General features: G+C 46.5%; 1 protein-coding gene across 1 annotated transcript in view; it reads left to right on the forward strand.

The window, feature by feature from the left end:
- Positions 1 to 23,123, forward strand: part of LOC140429483 (uncharacterized) — a 313,043-nt gene that overhangs the window by 186,715 nt on the left and 103,205 nt on the right. The window contains exons 7-10 of the mRNA XM_072516535.1: positions 10,612 to 10,782; positions 11,615 to 11,743; positions 16,274 to 16,493; positions 21,527 to 21,632. Of these exons, the coding sequence (XP_072372636.1) occupies positions 10,612 to 10,782; positions 11,615 to 11,743; positions 16,274 to 16,493; positions 21,527 to 21,632 (626 nt within the window). The remainder of the gene's footprint in view (positions 1 to 10,611; positions 10,783 to 11,614; positions 11,744 to 16,273; positions 16,494 to 21,526; positions 21,633 to 23,123) is intronic.

Genomic DNA, 23,123 nt, shown 5'->3' on the forward strand with positions numbered 1-23,123 from the left:
GGACCCTTCCCCTGCATATCCACCTCCATACCCACACCCCTGGCCTCATCGGTCCCTGCTGCCAGGGGTACCATCTGCCAGTGCTACCCTTGCCAGCGGTACGCTCCACGGCCCCCCTGAAGGAGCTGATGTGGACGTTGCCCTTAGGCGGATCACGTGATGCTGTGCCGGTAGGTGGCGGCTGCTTGGGGGGATGGTATGGCAGAGGCTGGAGTGTGGGGTGGTGGCGTGGGAGCACACATAGGGCCGATGGCACTCTGCAGAACTAGTGGCCAAGGTGGGTTGTCAGTGGCTGCCTTGCAAGCTGCGGCAATTGCAGTCTGTGCCTGGACAAGCTGGTCCCGTGGGGAGGTCAACCCAGCCCAGAGCCCGTGCTCCCATCACCCACCCCCCTCCCCAGCCATGTCAGGACCCCCACTCCCCCTACCTCAGATAGCCCGGCCAGTGTCAGGACTGTCAGCCCACGGTCATGTCTCTCCGTGTTCTACCTCCACTCTCTCCCTCATCAGCCACAGCGCCTGTTTCTCAAATTTTAAAAGCACAAGTGAACCTCACCGCTGGGAATTCCCCCGAGTGGAGGCCGAGAATTGCGGGTGCCCTGGAGAATACCGGGTTCGGCCTGCTAATATGCAAATGGCGTTTTCTGTACGTGCGGCACTGGAGAATTGCAATTTGGCCTGTGATGCACCATCAATTACACACGAGGCAAGTTGTAGAAAATGAAGTAATGATTTTAATACTCTAAGATGTAGCCTGTCTGCTGCTGAACCCAGACTGGAGACAGGGCTACAGATCAGTCAACTACATACAACACCCAGTGGGCCGGAGCCACGGAAAAACAACAAGATGCGAGCAAGATGGCGGCGCCCACGGGCCGCACGTGTTGTGAGGGGAGCAAGATGGCGGCGCCCGCGGGTCGCACGGGGGGGGGGGCTGCAGAGACAATAGCGGCGATCGAGCGGGCCTGGCACACAGCAGCGAAATGTCCTTTCTTCCCGCAGGCTTTGCAGAGCGCGCTCCGTGCCGGGCAACGCTGCCGGGGCTGTTTTGACTGTCTGCAGAAGTAGCACTTGAGTCCCCCAGGGTTGGTTGGCTCCCGCGCGGCGCAGGCCTGGGGTTGGCTGGGGGAGGTCGCTGATGGGGTCCATGGTGGAGTGTTCGCTGGCGGGGTCCATGATGCCCAGGAGGGGTGGGCTGTGCGGTCGGGGGCATACGCCTGTATATTGCGTGAGGCGACTGTGAGCGGGATCGTTAGTTTCATGATCGCCGCGAGGTCGAGGGTAGCCCCTTCTAAGAGGCACTGGTGGATGTAGGCCGACCCTATGCCCGTAACAAATGCGTCTCTAAGTAGCAGGTCGGAATGTTCAGCGGCCGAAACGGCCTGACAATCGCAGTCTCTCACCAGGACGTGCAGGGCACACCAAAAATCGTCCACAGACTCACCGGAGAGTTGATGCCACGTGGACAGGAGGTGCCTGGCGTAGATTTTGTTGGTCTGCTGAGTGTAGTTCTCCTGAGTGCTGAATTTGGTGCATTTTGAGTGCTATAGTAAGAGTTTGGTGACCGAGGGAGTTAGGTGAGGAGGGAGTAAGGTGCTCCTTTCATTTTGTTTCCGACATTTCCGCAAAGAGTGAGAAGAGAGCCAAGAGTTTACAGAAAGTGTAGCTGACTGGGAGCAGAGTCGGAGGGCGGAGATCTAGGTAGTCCACAGGACAGCTATATTCTGTCAGGTAAGAGGGGATGGAGGCTAGGCCAGTTGCATGCTCCTCCTGTAGGATGTGGGTGGTGAGGGATACCACCGGTGTCCCCGCTGACTATACCTGCGGGAAGTGCACCCAACTTCAGCTCCTCAAAGACCGTGTTAGGGAACTGGAGCTGAAGATGGATGAACTTCGGATCATCCGGGAGGCAGAGGGGGTGATTGAGAAGAGTTACAAGGAGGTAACCACACCCAAGGTACAGGACAAGAATAGCTGGGTTACAGTCAGGGGGAAAAAAATAAACAGGCAGAAAGTGCAGGGATCCCTTGTGGCCGTTCCCCTTCAAAACAAGTATACCGTTTTGGATGCTGTTGGGGGGGATGACCTACCGGGGGAAGGCCCTAGCGGCCAGGTCTCTGGCACTGAGTCTGGCTCTGGGGCTCAGAAGGGAAGGGGGGAGAATAGAAAAGCAATAGTTGTAGGAGATTCAATGGTTAGGGGAATAGATAGGAGATTCTGTGGTCGCGAGCGAGACTCCCGGAAGGTATGTTGCCTCCCGGGTGCCAGGGTCAGGGATGTCTCGGACCGTGTCTTCAGGATCCTTAAGGGGGAGGGGGAGCAGCCAGAAGTCGTGGTGCACATTGGTACCAACGACATAGGTCGGAAAAGGGGTGTGGAGGTAATAAACAAGTTTAGGGAGTTAGGCTGGAAGTTAAAAGCCAGGACAGACAGAGTTGTCATCTCTGGTTTGTTGCCGGTGCCACGTGATAGCGAGGCTAGGAATAGGGAGAGAGTGCAGTTGAACACGTGGCTGCAGGAATGGTGTAGGAGGGAGGGCTTCAGGTATTCGGATAATTGGAGCGCATTCTGGGGAAGGTGGGACCTGTACAAGCAGGACGGGTTGCATCTGAACCAGAGGGGCACCAATATCCTGGGAGGGAGGTTTTCTAGTACTCTTCGGGAGAGTTTAAACTAATTTGGCAGGGGAATGGGAACCGGATTTGTAGTCCAGCAACTAAGGTAGCCGATATTCAGGACGCCAAAGCGTGTAATGAGGCAGTGGGGAAGGGAACACTGACAAAGGAGAGTACTTGCAGGCATGGAGATGGGTTGAAGTGTGTATACTTCAACGCAAGAAGCATCAGGAATAAGGTGGGTGAACTTAAGGCATGGATCGGTACTTGGGACTACGATGTGGTGGCCATCACGGAAACTTGGATAGAAGAGGGGCAGAAATGGTTGTTGGAGGTCTCTGGTTATAGATGTTTCAATAAGATTAGGGAGGGTGGTAAAAGAGGTGGGGGGGGGGGGGGTGGCATTGTTAATTAGAGATAGTATAACAGCTGCAGAAAGGCAGTTCGAGGAGTATCACCCTAATGAGGTAGTATGGGTTGAAGTCAGAAATAGGAAAGGAGCAGTCACCTTGTTAGGAGTTTCCTATAGGCCCCCCAATAGTAGCAGAGATGTGGAGGAACAGATTGGGAAACAGATTTTGGAAAGGTGCAGGAGTCACAGGGTAGTAGTCATGGGTGACTTTAACTTCCCAAATATTGAGTGGAAACTCTTTAGATCAAATAGTTTGGATGGGATGGTGTTTGTGCTTTGTGTCCAGGAAGCTTTTCTAACACAGTATGTAGATTGTCCGACCAGAGGAGGGGCAATATTGGATTTAGTACTTGGTAATGAACCAGGGCAAGTGATAGATTTGTTAGTGGGGGAGCATTTTGGAGATAGTGACCACAATTCTGTGACTTTCACTTTAGTAATGGAGAGGGATAGGTACGTGCAACAGGGCAAGGTTTACAATTGCGGGAAGGGTAAATACGATGTTGTCAGACAAGAATTGAAGTGCATAAGTTGGGAACATAGGCTGTCAGGGAAGGACACAAGTGAAATGTGGAACTTGTTCAAGGAACAGGTACTACGTGTCCTTGATATGTATGTCCCTGTCAGGCAGGGAAGAGATGGTCGAGTGAGGGAACCATGGTTGACAAGAGAGGTTGAATGTCTTGTTAAGAGGAAAAAGGAGAATTATGTAAGGCTGAGGAAACAAGGTTCAGACAGGGCATTGGAGGGATACAAGATAGCCAGGAGGGAACTGAAGAAAGAGATTAGGAGAGCTAAGAGAGGGCATGAACAATCTTTGGCGGGTAGGATCAAGGAAAACCCCAAGGCCTTTTACACATATGTGAGAAATATGAGAATGACTAGAACAAGGGTAGGTCCGATCAAGGACAGTAGCGGGAGATTGTGTATTGAGTCTGAAGAGATAGGAGAGGTCTTGAACGAGTACTTTTCTTCTGTATTTACAAATGAGAGGGGCGATATTGTTGGAGAGGACAGTGTGAACCAGACTGGTAAGCTCGAGGAAATACTTGTTAGGAAGGAAGATGTGTTGGGCATTTTGAAAAACTTGAGGATAGACAAGTCCCCCGGGCCTGACGGGATATATCCAAGTATTCTATGGGAAGCATGAGATGAAATTGCAGAGCCGTTGGCAATGATCTTTTCGTCCTCACTGTCAACAGGGGTGGTACCAGGGGATTGGAGAGTGGCGAATGTCGTGCCCCTGTTCAAAAAAGGGACTAGGGATAACCCTGGGAATTACAGGCCAGTTAGTCTTACTTCGGTAGTAGGCAAAGTAATGGAAAGGGTACTGAAGGATAGGATTTCTGAGCATCTGGAAAGACACTGCTTGATTAGGGATAGTCAGCACGGATTTGTGAGGGGTAGGTGTTGCCTTACAAATCTTATTGAATTCTTTGAGGAGGTGACCAAGCATGTGGATGAAGGTAAAGCAGTGGATGTAGTGTACATGGATTTTAGTAAGGCATTTGATAAGGTTCCCCATGGTAGGCTTCTGCAGAAAGTAAGGAGGCATGGGATAGTGGGAAATTTGGCCAGTTGGATAACGAACTGGCTAACCGATAGAAGTCAGAGAGTGGTGGTGGATGGCAAATATTCAGCCTGGATCCCAGTTACCAGTGGCGTACCGCAGGGATCAATTCTGGGTCCTCTGCTGTTTGTGATTTTCATTAATGACTTGGATGAGGGAGTTGAAGGGTGGGTCAGTAAATTTGCAGATGATACGAAGATTGGTGGAGTTGTGGATAGTAAGGAGGGCTGTTGTCGGCTGCAAAGAGACATAGATAGGATGCAGAGCTGGGCTGAGAAGAGGCAGATGGAGTTTAACCCTGAAAAGTGTGAGGTTGTCCATTTTGGAAGGACAAATATGAATGCGGAATACAGGGTTAACGGTAGAGTTCTTGGCTATGTGGAGGAGCAGAGAGATCTTGGGGTCTATGTTCATACATCTTTGAAAGTTGCCACTCAAGTGGATAGAGCTGTGAAGAAGGCCTATGGTGTGCTCGCGTTCATTAACAGAGGGATTGAATTTAAGAGCCGTGAGGTGATGATGCAGCTGTACAAAACTTTGGTAAGGCCACATTTGGAATACTGTGTACAGTTCTGGTCACCTCATTTTAGGAAGGATGTGGAAGCTTTGGAAAAGGTGCAAAGAAGATTTACCAGGATGTTACCTGGAATGGAGAGTAGGTCTTACGAGGAAAGATTGAGGGTGCTAGGCCTTTTCTCATTAGAACGGAGAAGGATGAGGGGCGACTTGATAGAGGTTTATAAGATGATCAGGGGAATAGATAGAGTAGACATTCAGAGACTTTTTCCCCAGGTGGAACAAACCATTACAAGGGGACATAAATTTAAGGTGAAAGGTGGAAGATATCGGAGGGATATCAGAGGTAGGTTCTTTACCCAGAGAGTAGTGGGGGCATGGAATGCACTGCCTGTGGAAGTAGTTGAGTCAGAAACATTAGGGACCTTCGAGCAGCTATTGGATAGGTATATGGATTACGGTAAAATGATATAGTGTAGATTTATTTGTTCTTAAGGGCAGCACGGTAGCATTGTGGATAGCACAATTGCTTCACAGCTCCAGGGTCCCAGGTTCGATTCCGGCTTGGGTCACTGTCTGTGCGGAGTCTGCACGTCCTCCCCGTGTCTGCGTGGGTTTCCTCCGGGTGCTCCGGTTTCCTCCCACAGTCCAAAGATGTGCAGGGTAGGTGGATTGGCCATGATAAATTGTCCTTAGTGTCCAAAATTGCCCTTGGTGTTGGGTGGAGGTGTTGAGTTTGGGTCGGGTGCTCTTTCCAAGAGCCGGTGCAGACTCAGGGGGCCGAATGGCCTCCTTCTGCACTGTAAATTCAATGATAATCTATGATTAATCTAGGACAAAGGTTCGGCACAACATCGTGGGCCGAAGGGCCTGTTCTGTGCTGTATTTTCTATGTTCTATGTTCAGTAGTGCCATGGCCTCAGCGTAGGCCGGCCGGATGAGGGGAAAAATATCGGAGCTCAGCCGTGTGTAGAGGATCTGGAACTTCTGTGCCTCTGAGGGTGGTTCAGTCGCAGATACAATGTATGCTTCAAAGCAAGCTAGCCAATGTGCGAAGGCCAACTTGGCGTTGTCTGCTTGAGGGTGCAGTTGCAGGCGATCAGGCTTGATGCGGAGATCCATCGCTGTAAAATCTCTGCGTAATACATTGATGCACTATCAATTACAACGAGACGAGAGTAGAGAGTAATCGAGGCTTTATTATGCAGGGATGTGGAGCCTCCCGCAGCTGCTGCCGAAATGGCTGCAGCTCGGAGAGCCCACACATTTATACTCCGCCTACTGGGCGGAGCCAGCAGGCAGGGATCCATCCCTGTACCTGTAGTACAGGGGCCTTACCGTAATACCCCTCGTATGCAGAATATACAATACAACAGTGGTGACGACCACAGACCATAAGACATGGGAGCAGAATTAGACCACTCAGCGCATCTAGTCTGCTCCGCCATTCAATCATGGTTGATATTTTCTCATCCCCATTCTCCTGCCTTCTCCCGATAACCCCTGATTCCCTTATTAATTAGGAACCTATCTAATTCAGTCTTAAAGACACTCAGTGATTTGGCCTCCACAGCCTTCTGCGGCAAAGAGTTCCACACTCTGCCTGAAGAAATTCCTCCTCATCTCTGTTTTAAAGGATCGTCCCTTTAATCTGAGATGGTGTCCTCTGGTTCTAGTTTTTCCTACAAGTGGAAACATCCTCTCCACGTCCACTCTATCCAGGCCTCGCAGTATCCTGTAAGTTTCAATAAGATCCCCCCTCATCCTTCTAAACTCCAATGAGTACAAACCAAGAGTCCTCAAACGTTCCTCATATGACAAGTTCTTCATTCCAGGGATCATTCTTGTGAACCTCCTCTGGACCCTTTCCAAGGCCAGCACATGCTTCCTTAGATACGGGGCCCAAAACTGCTCACAATGCTCCAAATGGGGTCTGACCAAGCCTTATACAGCCTCAGAAGTACATCCCTGGTCATGTATTCTCGCCCTCTTGACATGAACGCTAACATTGCATTTGCCTTCTTAATTGCTGACTGAACCTACACATTAACCTTAAGAGAATCGTGAACAAGGACTCACAAGTCCCTTTGGTGCTTCTGATTTCCTACGCATTTCCCCATTTAGAAAATAGTCTATCCTAAATTCCTCCTTCTAAAGTCCATAACCTCACACTTTTCCCCATTGTATTTCATTTGCCCACTCTCCTAGCTTGTCCAAATCATTCTGCAGCCCCCTTGCTTCCTCAATGCTACCTGTCCCTCTACAGATCTTTGTATCATCTGCAAACTTAGCAACAGTGCCTTCAGTTCCTTCTTCGAGATCATTAATGTATATTGTGAAAAGTTGTGGTCCCAGCACAGACCCCTGAGGCACACCACTCGTCCCCGGCTGCCATCCGAAAAAAGACCTCTTGATCCCCATTCTCTGCCTTCTGCCAGTCAGCCAATCCTCTATCCATGCCAGGATCTTACCCTTAACACCATGGGCTTTCACTTATTTAACAGTCTCCTATGCGGCACCTTATCAAAGGCCTTCTGGAAATCTAAATAAATCACATCCACTGGTCCTCCTTTGTCTAACTTCCTTGTTACCTCCTCAAAGAACTCTAACAGATTTGTCAGACACGATTTCCCTTTGACAAAGCCGTGCTGACTTAGTCCTATTTTACCATGCACTTCCAAGTACTTTGCGATCTCACCTTTAATAACAGACTCTAAAATCTTACCAATGACCAAAGTCAGGCTAACCGGCCTATAATTTCCCGTCTTCTGCCTCCCTCTCTTCTTAAACAGTGGTGTTACATTAGCCACTTTCCAGTCCTCTGGGACCCTTCCTGCCTCCAGTGACTCCTAAAAGATCATCACCAATGCCTCCACAATTTCCTCAGCTATCTATTTTAGGACCCTGGGGTGTAGTCCATCCGGTCCAGGTGCCTTATCCACCTTCAGACCTTTCAGTTTCCCCAGAACCTTCTCCTTAATAATGGTCACTGCACTCACTTCTGCCCCCTGGTTCTCCTGGAGCTCTGACATCCCACTGGTGTCTTCCACCATGAAGACTGATGCAAAGTAATTATTCAGTTTCGCTGCCATTTCTTTGTTTCCTATTATTACTTCTCCAGCCACATTTTCCAGTGGTCCAATATCTATTTTTGCCTCTCTCTTACCTTTTATATATTGAAAAAAACTCTTCCTATCTTCCTTTATGTTACTAGCTAGCTTGAACTCATACTTCATCTCCTCCCCCCTTATTGCATTTTTAGTTGTCCTCTGCTCGCTTTTAAAGGCTTCCCAATCCTCTGGCTTCCCACTAATCCTCACCACTTTGTATGCTTTTTCTTTAGCCTTTATGCTGTCGTTGACATCCCTCATCAGCCATGGATGCCTTGTCCTCCCCTTAGCATGTTTCCTCCTCCTTGGGATGAATTTCTGTTGTGCCTCCCTAATTACCCCCCAAAACTCCTTCCATTGCTGTTCCATTGTCTTTCCTGATGGGCTCCTTTTCCAATCAACTCTGGCCAGCTCCTCCTTCATGTCTTTGTAGTTACCCGTTACATCTGGTTGCAGCTTCTCCCTCTCAAACTGCAGGGTAAATTCTATCATATTGTGGTCACTGCTCCCTAAGGTTCCTTCACCTTAAGTTACCTGATCAAGTCTGCCTCATTACACATCACCAAATCCAGAATTGCCTGTTCCCTAGTAGGCTCTGTCACAAGCTGCTCCAAAAAAACATCTCTTAGACATTCCACAAATTCCTTTTCTTGGGATCCACTACCAACCTGATTTTCCCAGTCCATCTGCATATTGAAGTCCCCCATGATTATTGTAATATTGCCTCTTTACATGCCTTTTCTATCTCCTGATTTGTTTTCTGCCCCACATCCTGACTACTGCTACAGAACTTCAACCGTACAACCCCTCCCCCACCATATTACCAGTAATTTCCAAAATATGACCCAGTCCTTCCAATCTCAAATAAATTGCACCTGCCTAAAGAACAATATCAATATAAAGTAAATTAGCATTGCAGGATCACCTCGGACTACTCTCTGCACAGAAACATTTTGAAAAGGTTTATAATTTTATACTAATGTACTACATTATCTGAATACAAGTATATTTAGGGCTGAATCTTCCGAGAAATGGCAACCACTGTCAGATTGTCACTCTACTCCTATTTACTTATCTTGCGCCAGAGCTCCACATTTCTTGCCCAAACATCCAAACCAGGTCTCCTCAGAAATGTGGAAGGTAAAGTTCTCCTTCATAGTGCAGGAGTGTTGGGCGAAGCTAAACCACGCCTCCTTTTTATGGCAATAGCTGTCACACTCCGGTAAATTGTAATGTACCAAAACTACTTTGAGAAGCTGTGGAGAGAAGGTAAGTGTGTAAGATAAGTGGATAAGGGGGAAGAGTGACAGGTGGATGGGTCGGGGAGGACAAGGGTGTAGTTGGGGGGTAGTCAGGGGGTTGGGAGGATATGGTTAGGGGGTGTAGTTGGATGGGATGGTTAGTCAATGGTGAGTTAGGTGAAGGGGGCAGACTCAGGTCTGGGGGGGATGTTAGGAGTTCAGGGGATTATCAGGAGGAAAGGTTTGGTGTGGTTCAGGAGAGGTGGTCAGGTGGTCAGGGGAGAGGTTTTCGTGTGCTGGTGGTTTGTAAGGGGTTGGGAGGTAGTCGGATGAGGATACCCGGGTGGTTGGGGTTCAGGAGGGTTGGGGACAGTTGGGGGGTAGTCATGTGAGGAGGGCAGTGGCGCACTGGTGTGGTCAGGGGTCAGGCAGGTGGAAGGGGTAGTTGGCAGTCAGTAGTTTAGTTACCCAGGAGTTAGAACTGATTTTAATCTTTCTAACCTTTCCTGGGTAACTATTCTGGTAAGTAAGTCAGAACCATCTGAACTCTCCAACTCCAATTCAGAACTTTGGAAGTTTGGGATGCAAAGGAATTGCCCAATGGAAGTCTAAGCATGCTGGGAAATTCTCACATTATGAGTGCATAGGGACTTTTGAGAGGTTCCTCAGCGCAACTTGTGGGAAGCTTTCTGGGTAAGGCCATCAGAGAATGGAAATTATGGGCCTTTGTGTTTCTGGCCCAGAATGTAAATTCAAAGTATGAACGTATAAATTAGCACCAAATGCCTTCCTAGCCCCATGGTGTTGCTTTCACACTTTTGTTGCTGTCGTGAAAATCCTGATTAAGTTCCTACTCTTCAATATGCTACCCATTTCATCTCTTTCTCCCACCTGCTCAATATTTACCATATTGTAAATGTCACCCAGTCTAAGAGTAGCACAACAAAACTGAAAGAACTGCATCTTTCTGAAAATTGTTAAATAGAGAAAGTGTATTCACATAATGTACCCTGCCTATAAATTTACTCCGTGCATGAAACAATGATTCTTTATATGATTCTGAAGCCTTTGAAGACAGTAAATCTATTTTCAACACAGTGGTAACTTTTCCTTTTCTTTTGAAACAGTAATTATCCATATGCTTACAGATTGTGATCATTATGCTAGAACAAAGGGACCTCTTCTGAGACCAGATACATCAGTCAATTTGAGACTAACTTCAGACCTTATAATTCAATTATTGACAAAGGAATACATCAAATTGTACATGAAAGTTGTTGAGTTTAAGGAATCCATCATTAAAACAATTATCGGAAAAGGTAAGTGTTACAGAACATTTTGTAATGCTTCACAATTACTGCAAGCACTACAACAGCCTCAGGATATCGAGGAGAAAAGTCAGCGAGTTGTCTCAATATGTAGTTAACCATGGCTGGAAATGTACATATGTAGATGCATGACATAAGGATGGGTCAGATTCTGGTACTGGCTGTCACCTATGGGACCACACACCATGAAGAGTTCCAGCCTTCAGAAGAAGAAACGGAAAGGGGAGGATATGATAGAACCAAAAAACAACTAGCACATTACTGGCCAAGAAAACTTCCAATGTTTCAGATCCTGACATATATCGATACATGTTGTATACCTTTGGCCCTATGTCACACCAAGTAGTAAAAATTAAGGCAAAATGTGGCTTCATTGTATCACAAGAAAATTACATTTTGAAAATTATAATTTTATGCATCAAAACTGTACACATTTCATAAAATAGCAAATATTTTTAGTGATCTGCAAGACTCCATTTCATGAAAGCTGACTAAGTTTTGCTCTTGTAATTTCTGTCATCACATACACCCCTTGGTTGAATTACAGACTTGAACTCATTTTTGGGTACTTTATTCTAAATTTAATAGACAGGTACAAGTGCAAGATGCAACCCTGTGTACTATGTTCATTAATCCCTGAGGTATGACAATTCATTATAAATGTGATGCTTTCCCTATCTGTTTCGAAACGTTTTTTCTTTAGATAAAGCTCTTGGCTAATATGTCAGTGAAAGCAGTTTGTGTAGGAGAGGTTCTACTGCTGCAGTGATTACAGAAAACATCAAACAAAACAATTTATAACACATCCTGTTAATCATTACAGAAATGATCTCTGCTGCTCAGGCATTTCGGGAGATTACAGTGGTGAGATACAGCCCAGATGTGGATGTCTTAGCCCAGGTTCGCCTCATGGCCAGTAGCAGTCAGTGTATCCTAAATGAGGTCTTGACAGGTAGGAGTATAATATGGCACAAAGCCATGGTAGCAGTGCCTAGAGGAAGAATCTGCCAAGCTTGCCTCCCTCAGTGCTGCTTACTGTAATCACACATCATTTATTGTCAATGAAAGCTCGTATGATACACGTTCAGGGGTTTGACTTTGCAATTTGTTATACCTTTCTGTGTCACTGCATTCTATTAGATCAAAAAGCTAAGCTTAATTGATTGCTAAAGCAATATTCTTTCATTGGGAATAATTGCTTTTATTTGGGATTCTCAGTTACCATGGACAAATTCAAGCTTTTTTGATGGATCGCTCAAGCTTCAAAAAATAAGCAGAATAATTATATAGCGTCATTAATTTTGAGACTATAGCTAAATCTACATAAAACAATAAAGCATGACACTGACACCACCTACTTGCAAACAGTGCAGTAACCACTGGCATCCATGTACAGAATTGTAATTAGGTAAATTCTGTTGGTAATTCTACTGTGTATATGAAGCTTGCTGGAATAAAAAAGGGAAAAATTGGATAGCTAGCAAAAACTGGCATGGGATGCAATGTGTGATTAACATATATCTACTGCTTCCGATGCAGGCAGCATGCAAATTTCATGCTACCTATCTATTTAAATGATTAGCCCAGTGCTAAATGTGCTGTTAAGGGCTCGCAAATCTTAAAACCAGACTGCTGGAGAAGATGCAGGAAGTGACAGGGGGAGAGAACCTGACCTAAATGAAGAATGACTAATGCTGCAACAGGGTTTTTCCTATTCCATAATGCTCCCCAAGGTTCTCTGATGCACAACTGGAGTTCTTGTTGCAGAGGTGGAGAGGAGACCCTCCAGACAGATATTCTAAAGTCAGAGGGCCCAATGGCAAATGGCAAGTCAGTAGCCACAGTCTAGCCCCGATGACCTGGATGTAGTGCTGCAAGAAGTTTGATGAACTAACACAAATTGTCAAGGGCAATGAATGCATCTTCAAATGTTACATCCTACCTTCTGCATTACTAACCTTTTGCACTTTTCAATTCATCAGAGCCATATCATTAACCAATCAATCTCTAGCAATCGTGACTCATACCCAATATGCAAACCTTCATCTCAACCTTGCACACTTAGCACTACTGCAAGCCTCACATCTCGCAGCAATTTTCAACCATGACCATCATATCACCCAAACAAGTTTCACCACACCCACTGACTTCCCTCTAACTTGCAGAACTGGATGCCGCAGTGCGAAACAGGGAGGTACAGGCATGACAGTATGTTCACGGAGAAGAAGATGGTTGGTGTAACTGAGGTTGTAGCTACCGGCGGGGCTCAAACCATTGAAGATGACTGTATGCACATGCCTAATCCTCCTCACATCCCACCTTCCCCTCATACTGTGATCTTTTCTGATTTACAAGTCACAGATTATGAAAGCTTACATTGCCTCCCTTCCTCCCCTTCACTCAGCACAACCCTATCTGTAAGCCTTTCTCCTTAAGATATCAAAGAACTGCAACCAGGTCAGCGTGTGGTCAAAGAAAAAAAGGTGGAAGATCAGGAAGTCAGTAATGATGAAGAAACATCATGATGCAATCTCACACTCAAAGCCACCAGCACAGATACTGACATTAAGCATATTTTAGGGGATAGCTTAGAGGTCAGATTTACATGTGATGGATATTGGGCAGAAGGGCCCTGCATTCAAGGTGGGAGACAAGGATAGCAAAGGTATCGGCTAGCCAGAGAGTGAGGTCACATGTGAGTCTTGTTGCAAAGGACTCGGGTGAGGACTTTGGTGGGATGGCCTGGAGAAGAAGAATGAGCCAGAACTACTGTAGAGTGGCAATCAGTCAGATTGCCATTCTGCTCCTTTTTACGAACCTTAGTCTGGTACTGTACATTTCTCGCCGGGCCTATGAACCAGGCCTGGTGCGAAATGTGCAGCGCAGCCCCAGAGTCCTTCTAGTGCAGGCAGCAGCGTTGGGGGAAGTGAAGCTGCATGTCCTTTTTACAGCAGCAGCTGCTGTAAAGTGGTAAATATAAAGGCCCCAGCCTCTTTGAGAAGCCAGGGAAAAGGTAAGTATGCAAGGTAAGTGGGTGAGGAGTGAGGGATATCAGAGTGGGGGTAAGGTGGTCCTGTTGAGGGGGTCAGGTGGTCGAGGGAGGAGGGTCAGTTGGTTGGGGCAGGGAGGCTCAGGAGATTGGGAGGGTGGTTGGGGAACGGTCAGGAGGATAGTCGAGGTGGGGTGGTCTGAGTCCCTCAGAGCAGTTTCCGTGGTACTTCTAGGGTGCAACCACTCAGAGATTGGAAGTTCTGGGCCAGTGAAATGCATGTGAATTGTCAGGTGCCAGAAAGCGGTCTGTCAAGGAACATGGAGGAATCCAACATCAAATTGCTTCAGGGTTTTGCACAGAATGTGGAAGTGCTTGTCAACTTCATGAGAACACCCACAAACTTAGCGATGATGTATTGTCTTAATGCCCGGTGTCTCAGTTTCCATTGCAGCACCAAAATAAACCATCCAATGTCTGGGTGCAGCGGAAGTCCATGAAGTCATGCAAACTTAGATTCCTGCAAGGAAGGCTCAGAAGACCGCCAACATAGTTGCCAATACCAGTGTGGAAAGGGGCTTGCAGGGCCTCATAGCAGTCCAGTAATCCACCCACCAACACATTGCTAGGAATACTGAGGGCCAGCACAAGGGAGTGACTGTGGCACACTGAATTATGAATCTGCTGTTCTCTTTCAAGTTATCATTACGATCTGCCTACTTATTTTTATAATCTTTATTGTGCTTTTTTAAGATAGTGACTGAAAGATTTGGTTGCATAATGTCTGTATTTTCAGTATTATAGGTGTAGATTTGGTTCTAAAATAACTTTTGTGGCACATGTGCATACTTCTGGTGTAAGGCTCTCTGGACCCCATCTTGGGTAGGGCATGAATGCAGACACAGAGAGCCTGTGCTAGAAGTATGCAGAAGGGCAGCACGGTAGCACAATGGTTAGCACTGTACGCTTACTTTAACACTGCAATGAAGTTACTGTGAAAATCCCCTAGTGGCCACACTCCGGTGCTTGTTCGGGTAAACTGAGGAAGAATTCAGAATATCCAATTCACCTAACAAACACGTCTCTCGGGACTTGTGAGAGGAAACCGGAGCACCCGGAGGAAACACCTGCAGACATGGAGAGAACATGGAGACTTCGCAAAGACAGTGACCCAAGCTGGGAACCGAACCCAGGACCCAGGTGCTGTGAAGCAACAGTGCTAACCATTGTGCTACCGTGCTGCCCTTCTGCATACTTTTAGCACAGGCTCTCTGTGTCTGCATTCATGCCCTACCCAAGATGGGGTCCAGAGAGCCTTACACCAGAAGTATGCACATGTGCCACAAAAGTTATTTTAGAACCAAATCTACACCTATAATACTGAAAATACAGACATTATGCAACCAAATCTTTCAGTCACTATCTTAAAAAAGCACAATGGGTATAATTTCTACTATTCATGGATATAAGAAAAATGTTAGCAATACTATAAACAGAGTTTCCTCACTTTACACTGGTGTTTTTGCCACTGTCTTGTAAATTGCTGGAAACTGGTCATTTTGGCACCGAGTTATTTTGAGTCTGTGAGTGATCTTTGTCTTGTGTCACAACACTGGAATGTTTTGTTCCATAAAGTGGCTACACCAATTAGATGTTGGTCTGAAATCTTTGCTGAACTCATGGTTTTATTGGGCTTCCTTTAGGCCCACTTCAGTGTGTCTACAGATATTTCTGGTGACGATGTAACCATTCTGACAATTTTTGAGGCTATTACATGCTTCTCAATACCAGGCCAGTGGCTGGTTCCTGGCACATTTGGTCTTGGGCATCTTCTTTAGGGCAGATTCTTCCTTCTCCATTCTCACCCAAATTCCCCCACTGCAGCACAGTTATTTGACGAGTTAGCAAAAAATACAGCCTTGAACTTGAAAGCAGCTTTGTACTTCATTCATTTTGCTGGAGGACCCATTTCTGTTCGTCACTCGCCATGCCATGTGCAGTCTTCTCTGTGTGGGAGTTCCCACATATCTTCTCAAAACCATGTATTGCCTGATTGATCCCAGGCATCATATTGCAGTCGAGTAAAACCTGCATTTGTGGGGTGAAAAGGTGAGGTTGATGATGAATGTAAGTATGGCATTTTGTAACTGAAAAAGGGGTTGACTTATACGGTAAGTATATGCTAAACCATGATTTTTGGCACTGAATCCTTAGGGACATCAGGGGCATATGTTCAGGATTTCATGTTTGGGAACAGAAGGCTTTGGAGGTGATTTTCTGGCTAAACTGAATAGAATGGAATCAGTTGAGTGCGGTCATCTTATAAGCAGGGCTGACTAATACGCTGAAATCTATTGTAGTCTGCAGGGCCACCTATGTTTATTTTTAGCTCAAGAGAAACTGCTTTAAGTTAAATAAAGCTAGAGTGATTGACAAAGTATATTGTATTTTCCTGTTTATTTTGCTTCTTACTGCTGTGTTCTTGACCCAAAGTCCTTCGTGCCTTGTTAAATACTGACGGGAGGGAGTGTGCTGTATCATCCTTTGACCAGTTATCCTATGAGAGAACAACGATCAGCTTCAATAACTCTGTGTATGATAAGGCCAGCGTGAATGCCTTTCAAGACAATGGAAAAAGTACTGTTTCAGATTTCACAGTGAACCCTGCAGAAGATCCATCTAAAGCTGAATTTCAGACGACGTTACAGCTGCCGTAAGTGTTCACTGAGGCTGTCTCCCAGAGTAATAGCTCAGGACATACTTTATAGTTGAATAACATTTGGTGACAATCTCTGCTGCCACTGTCACAGGATGTGTTCAGCTGTCAGGCCCAGAGGTTTAGTACATTCATCTTTTTCACAGTTTTTTATCTAGTACAGTTTTAGGCCCATTTCACATTTTAAGTCCAATTTCACACTATTCACTGACAGCTGGATGCACTATGACCAGTTATTCTATCTCACTATATAGCATTTTCAGCAGCAGAGTACTATCATCCATCCAGGCTTGTACCAAATGAATCGGAAAATATACCTTTACACATGGTTTATATTGTGATAGTGTTTGGCATGTACTGTTGGCAAGGAGCAGGAGTAGGCCATTCAGTCCCTTAAACCTGGTCCGCCATTTAGTAAGAGCATGATTATTCTGATAGTAACCTCAAATTTGCATCCCGCCTACCCCTTATAACCTATCACCTCTTGCTTACCAAGAATCTATCCACCTCTACCTTAAAAATATTTAAAGATTCTGCTTCCTTTCAGGAAGAGAGTTCCAAAGACTTAAGAGTCTCTGACAGAGAAATACTGCCTCATCTCAGTCTTGAATGAGTGACCTGTTATTTTTAAACAGCGATCCCTAATTCTAGATTCTTCCATAAGAGAAAATATCTTCTTCACATGTACCCTGTCAAGATTCCTCAGGATTTTATATGTTTCAATCAACATTTACTCTTCTAAACTCTGACAGATACAAGCCCAGCTTGTATCCCTACAATGCAGAAGGAGACCATTCAGCCCATCGGGTCTGCACCGATCCAGTCCACCATATACCCGCAAGTCCGTAACCCAACCTGTACAACCCTGGACACTAAGGGGCAATTTATCATGGCCAATCCACCTAACCTACACACCTTTGGACTGTGGGAGGAAACCAGAGCAACCGGAGGAAACCCACGCTGACACGGGGAGGAAGTGCAAACTCCACACAGACAGTCACTCAAGGGTGGAATTGAACCCGGGTCCCTGGTGCTGTGAGGCAGCAGTGCTAACCACTGTGCCACCATGCCGTGGCTCACATAATTGAGGTGTGGCCACAGTAATCAAGGTGGTCCATTTTGTCTTTGTACACATATAGCATAACTTCAATCCATTTATATTTAAGAGTTGGGTTTTGTGTTTGGAAATCAGGACTGCTGCCATCCCACACATCTGGCATGATAATGTTGGTCATACAGCCAACATCAACAGGCTGGTCTCCCATAATGCGAATGTCAGGCAGGAGAAATTTGGAGAAAGAAAAGTAAGGATAATGAGGGGCACCATCTTCATTTAAGATGAGTTCAGAGAGACATACTTCCTCAGAACACACATGGCACCATTAGCAGGTGGAAGACACTATTTGAACATTGGACCATTCCACAGTTAAACAGGCCATCCTCCCCAAATTGTGCAAGCTTCCACATCAATGCCACCTTGCCAACAGCCTCTCCAGTTTCCAAGACAGTGGACCCCACACCTTCTTAAGTACAGTTTGCAGGAGAGGACTTGCACCCTTAGCGTATCATCACTTGCCTCCAATCTCACCTCAGACAATAGATTTACCCCAGCAATGGGCCTCTGGCTCCATGACCTCCATGTCTAACAGGGTGAGGATGGTCTGGTTGAGCTGACCAGCACCAATCATGACCTTTTCCCTGTCATTGTACGCCCTCTTCTCCTGGGAATGAAAAAGGACATTGTAATGTCTATGATATGCTGAAATAAAGTCATCAAATGTGTGACCAACACAAACCTTTTAGGAACCAACATCCTTGCCAGCCAACAATGTTCCAGTTCAAAAGAATCTCCTCCAAATCCCCATTGCCATTCAGAGTGTCATGAGTGCAACATGACACCTTTCACACTTGGGCAGTAAAGTATGCAGCCCCATATTCAAGCCAATTCACACCCTCACACTCTTCCATTTATGTCCATTTCCAAAAAGGGTCCACCGTGGCAGATAGCAAGAAGTCATTGAGCTTTTTCTGGCATTGCAGCCAACTTCTCTGGCTGACTCCACAGCTGTTGACCTCGACGCTGACCTCCATCCAGACTGGCTTTGTCTGGCAAGGAGATTCTTCCCTTCTTCCAGCAAGAGGATCTCCTCGCAGAGAGTTATCATCAAACTGTGGACCATTCTATGTCTGGAACCCTGACCAGCTCATGGCTGCACTCTGTCCTCTGTCTGTGGAGTTAAAGGGCTAAATTTGAGTCTTCTCCCAAACACTTGCTATTCATAAGGATTATGGGTCAGATGTATTTGAATATCCTTTCCTACCTAGCAAAGGTTCTGAATGATTCACTACCAGCACAAAGGCCATCAAAATTTAAAACCAAACTGTTACCTCCTGCAATACTTCAAAGGACTTAATAGTCTTATGAAAAAGCATCAGCCTGGCAGATCTCAAGAGGTGATTCTATGATTTCTGATGCAGCTGCCACAGTTCATGCCACGAGTGCCTTTAAATGGGTGAACGTGACAGACCTCTGGTTCATGATCTACCCCTTTTGACCCTGGGTATCATCTTTTCATTCTCAATTGGGGGGGGGCTGCCCATACTTTGTGCTGTTGCTGGCTTTCCACCAGATGACCATTAATTGGACAAAAGAGGGGTTATAGGGTACTTTCAAAGGTGAGGGTGGGAATCAGCGATCCACCCACTTCAAAGTCAGACTCTTACCCACCACCAGCCAGCATAAAATTAATCTCTAGTCCACTAGGCCAGCATTCCACTAGCCTTTTTGATTACCTTTTGTACCTTTCATTAATAATCGATGTACATGGACTCTTTGAACCTGCGCTATTTCTATCTTTTCATCATTTAGTAATTGCTCTGATCTATCCCTTTATATCCAAAGTGTGTGAGCTCACACTTGTCATCACTTAAATCATTGTTTTAGCTACTGCCCACTCAATCTCCTTCCATTCAGCCAGTTTCTTAAGCAGCAATTCTGCTTGAATTCCATGAGCTACAAACTTAACTAACAGGCTGTTTTCAGGGATTTTATCAAATGCCACCTGGAAGATCGTATAAAATTGTACATTCCCCAGTCCACTATTTTAATCACCTCTTCAAGAAAAAATGTCATGACGGGTTTCTCCAGCGACCGACGCCGAAATCAGGAAACGTGATTGGGCGGAGAATCAGCTTTAAAACGTGGCAGGTGCCGGTTTCACGCCAAATCACAATTCTCCAGTGCCTCGACAGCGGCGTCAATGTGTTCCACTCTGCATGTACAGTAAACACCCTTGGCATATCATTAGCGAGCCGGATCTGGTATTCTCCGGGGCCTCTGCGATTGTCCACCTCCACTGGGTGAAATTCCCGGCGGCGAGGTTCACTTGTACTTTTAAAAATGGCGCCAAAAGCGCTGTGGCTGATGAGAGAGAGGGAGGGGGTACGGAAAGTGTCCAACGTCGCCATAGTTTGCTGACAGTTGTGCCGCTGGCAAGGTGCTTCTGCCAGGGCCGGGGGGGGGAGTAGCAGGAGGTGGGCTGTGGAGTCAGGGTGGACAGGCATGGAATACCATCACTGCTGACTGCGCACTGTGAACCTAGGGTCATGGGTCGTATGGGTGTCCCCCTGGCCACCACCCTAGGTGTCCTCTGGCTCCAGCTGACCCATCAGTGGGATGGGCAGGCTCCAGCACAACCAGTGCCATTTTGTTGGCTGGGATGAGTGTGTGTAGGGAGTGGAGTGCTAATATGCGGCTCGTCAGCCCTTTGAGTGTCAATCCTGACCCCGGCGAATCCAACATCATTTTCCCTTGGAATCAACCGTGTTGCACCTTGCGCAGGTGCTAGCCCCTCAACAGTCACTGAATCAGTCCATTTGTAACTCCAGTTTTGCTGTCGCAGAAGTCCAAGAATCCTGCCCTTGCGTCAACACTTAGTCTCAGGAACAGAGAATCTTGCTGTATATTTGTCAAGCAGGACTTAAAATTTACAAATCTGTGCTGGTTCGCTCTATTCAACTAAAAATTTTCAAGGTGTTCAAGCACTCTGGGCGGGATTCTCCGACCCCCCGCTAGGTCGTAGAATCGCCGTGGCGGCGGCGTGAATCCCGCCACCGCCGGCTGCCGAATTCTCCGCCGCCGGGGATTTGGCGGGAGTGGGAATCGCGCCGCACCGGTCGGCGGCTGCTGGCAGCGGGCCCCCCAGCGATTCTCTGGCCCGCGATGGGCGGAGTGGACGCCCGTTTTAGGCCGGTCCCGCCGGCGTAAATTACAACAGGTACCTACCGGCGGGACCTGGCTGCGCGGGGGCCTCCGGGGTCCTCGGGGGGGGGGGGGGTGCGCAAGGTGATCTGGCCCAGGGAGGTGCCCCCACAGTGGTCTGGCCTGCGATCAGGGCCCACCGATCCGCGGGCGGGCCTCAGCCGTGGGGGCACTCTATTCCTTCGCGTCGGCTGCTATTCCTCCGCGATGGCTGACGTGGAGATGAACCCCCCCTGTGCATGTGCTGGGATGATGCCAGCAAGCACCGGCCCTCCCGTGCATGCACCAACCTGCGCCGGCCGGCGGAGGCCCTTCTGTGCTAGTTGGCGTGGCGCCAAGCCCCTTCCGCGCCGGCCGGCGCGGCGCAAACCTCTCCGCCGCCGGCCTAGCCCCTGAAAATGTGGAGGATTCCGCACCTTCAGGTCGTCCCGACGCCGGAGTGGTGCACGCCACTCCTTCGCGCCGGAGTTGCCTGCCCCGCCGATTCCCGTAGAATCCCGCCCTCTATTCCTATTTCCCAACAACAGATATCAGGATGACTGGTCGATAATACCATGGTTTCCCTCTTTAAAATAGCGGATTAACGTGGAATTTCTCAATCTAAAAGAACTGTTCTGGAACTGAGAAGAGTTCACATCAAACAGAATATTTCTGCAACAACATGCTATGTTAACGGCCTGTGGCTATTCATATTTCAAGTGACACTTCTTTCCTACCAAGAATGTTACTCAGTTTCCAAAACACATTCTGTTAATTATGTATTATACAGGCAACAACAGCTTGATGACATGACCCAAAAATATGAAGGAGAGCATTGTAGAAACAAGCGGCAACATGCCACAACGAAAAGTCATATTTCCTGTTTACAACTAGCTGTAAGTGTTCCAAACTCAGGAATTTACATTCATCTAAGTTTCCTGTTTTCCTTTTGTTCTGTTTCTTTTATCTTCACACGATTCATTTACAACCAGATGACAAGTAAATTCTAACTTTCCCACCATGCTTTTCAAGGAGTGGGAAATATATCCTCAAAGCAATTACAATGCTTGAATTCAATGGGTACTTCATTGTTACTTGACAAACAATAGGTTTATATACTTCTGCATTCGCAAATCAAGTAACAACATGAACTTTCATTAAGTGTAATAATTTTGTGCATTAGCAGTAATCGAACAATTTTTAACTTTTGCTCATTGTCTTACCCTCGTTTTGGGAAGGAATCCGGTTTAATATACATAGATAGACATTAATGCTTCTTTTTTGGTTTGTTAAGCACCAAATAAAGGCAAATATGTTACTTTCTTCACGTTACCTTCATATTAATGACACACAACAACTGAACGAGAGAAGTCTAGCCCCAAGCAGACTAGAAAACATTGTAAGATGTTCTGAAAAATCATATTGGACCTGCAACATTAACTTTGTTGGATTTGACAAAGGGTCATCTGGACTCGAAACGTTAGGTTGGCATGCAGCAGGTAGAGCAGGTGGTGAAGAAAGCTAATGGCATGCTGGCCTTCATAGCGAGAGGATTTGAGTATAGGAGTAGGGATGTCTTACGTTTCGAGTCCAGATGACTCTTTGTCAAAGCTTTTCCAGCATTTTCCAGCATTTTCCAGCATTTTCTCTTTTGGATTCAGATTCCAGCATCCACAGTAAGACCATAAGACAAAGGAGCAGAATTAGGCCACTAAGCCCATCGAGTCTGCTCCGCCATTCAATCATGGCTGATATTTTCTCATCCACATTCTCCTGTCTTCTCCCCACAACCCCTGATCCCCTTATTAATCAAAAACCTATCTATCTCGGTCTTAAAGACACTCAGTGATTTGGCCTCCACAGCCTTCTGCGGCAAAGAGTTCCACAGATTCACCACCCTCTGGCTGAAGACATTTACTTTTATCCACATTAACTCATTAACTATGTTTCGCTCGCCACAGATGTTGCCAGACTGACTGGGTTTTCCAGCACTTTCTGTTTTATGTATAAAGTGATTCCATTGTTTGAGTTCATACAATAGCTGGCTGAATCCATTTCAAAATGTTCATGAAGTTTAAGATGCATATATTAGGGCCTTTCTTGATCTCCCACTCTAACTTAGAAACATAGGAAATGTACATGGAAATAGGTGATTCAACGCCTATGTTTGTAACAGCTGAAGAAAAACTATCCAACTTAATCAGCCTTTCCAGCTTTAGGTTCACAGTCATGTAGGTTGATGGCTGTGGTTGTTGGAGGTTAATCATCTCAATTCTAGGACATCCCTGAGGAGTTCCTCGGGGTAGTGTCCTCGGCCCAACCATCCTCAGCTGCTTCATCAATTTGTAAAAAATTTTAGAGTACCCAATTAATTTTTTCCAATGAAG

This window comes from Scyliorhinus torazame, chromosome 9 (genome assembly GCF_047496885.1).
Source record: "Scyliorhinus torazame isolate Kashiwa2021f chromosome 9, sScyTor2.1, whole genome shotgun sequence".
In the NCBI taxonomy this organism is placed as follows: domain Eukaryota; kingdom Metazoa; phylum Chordata; class Chondrichthyes; order Carcharhiniformes; family Scyliorhinidae; genus Scyliorhinus; species Scyliorhinus torazame.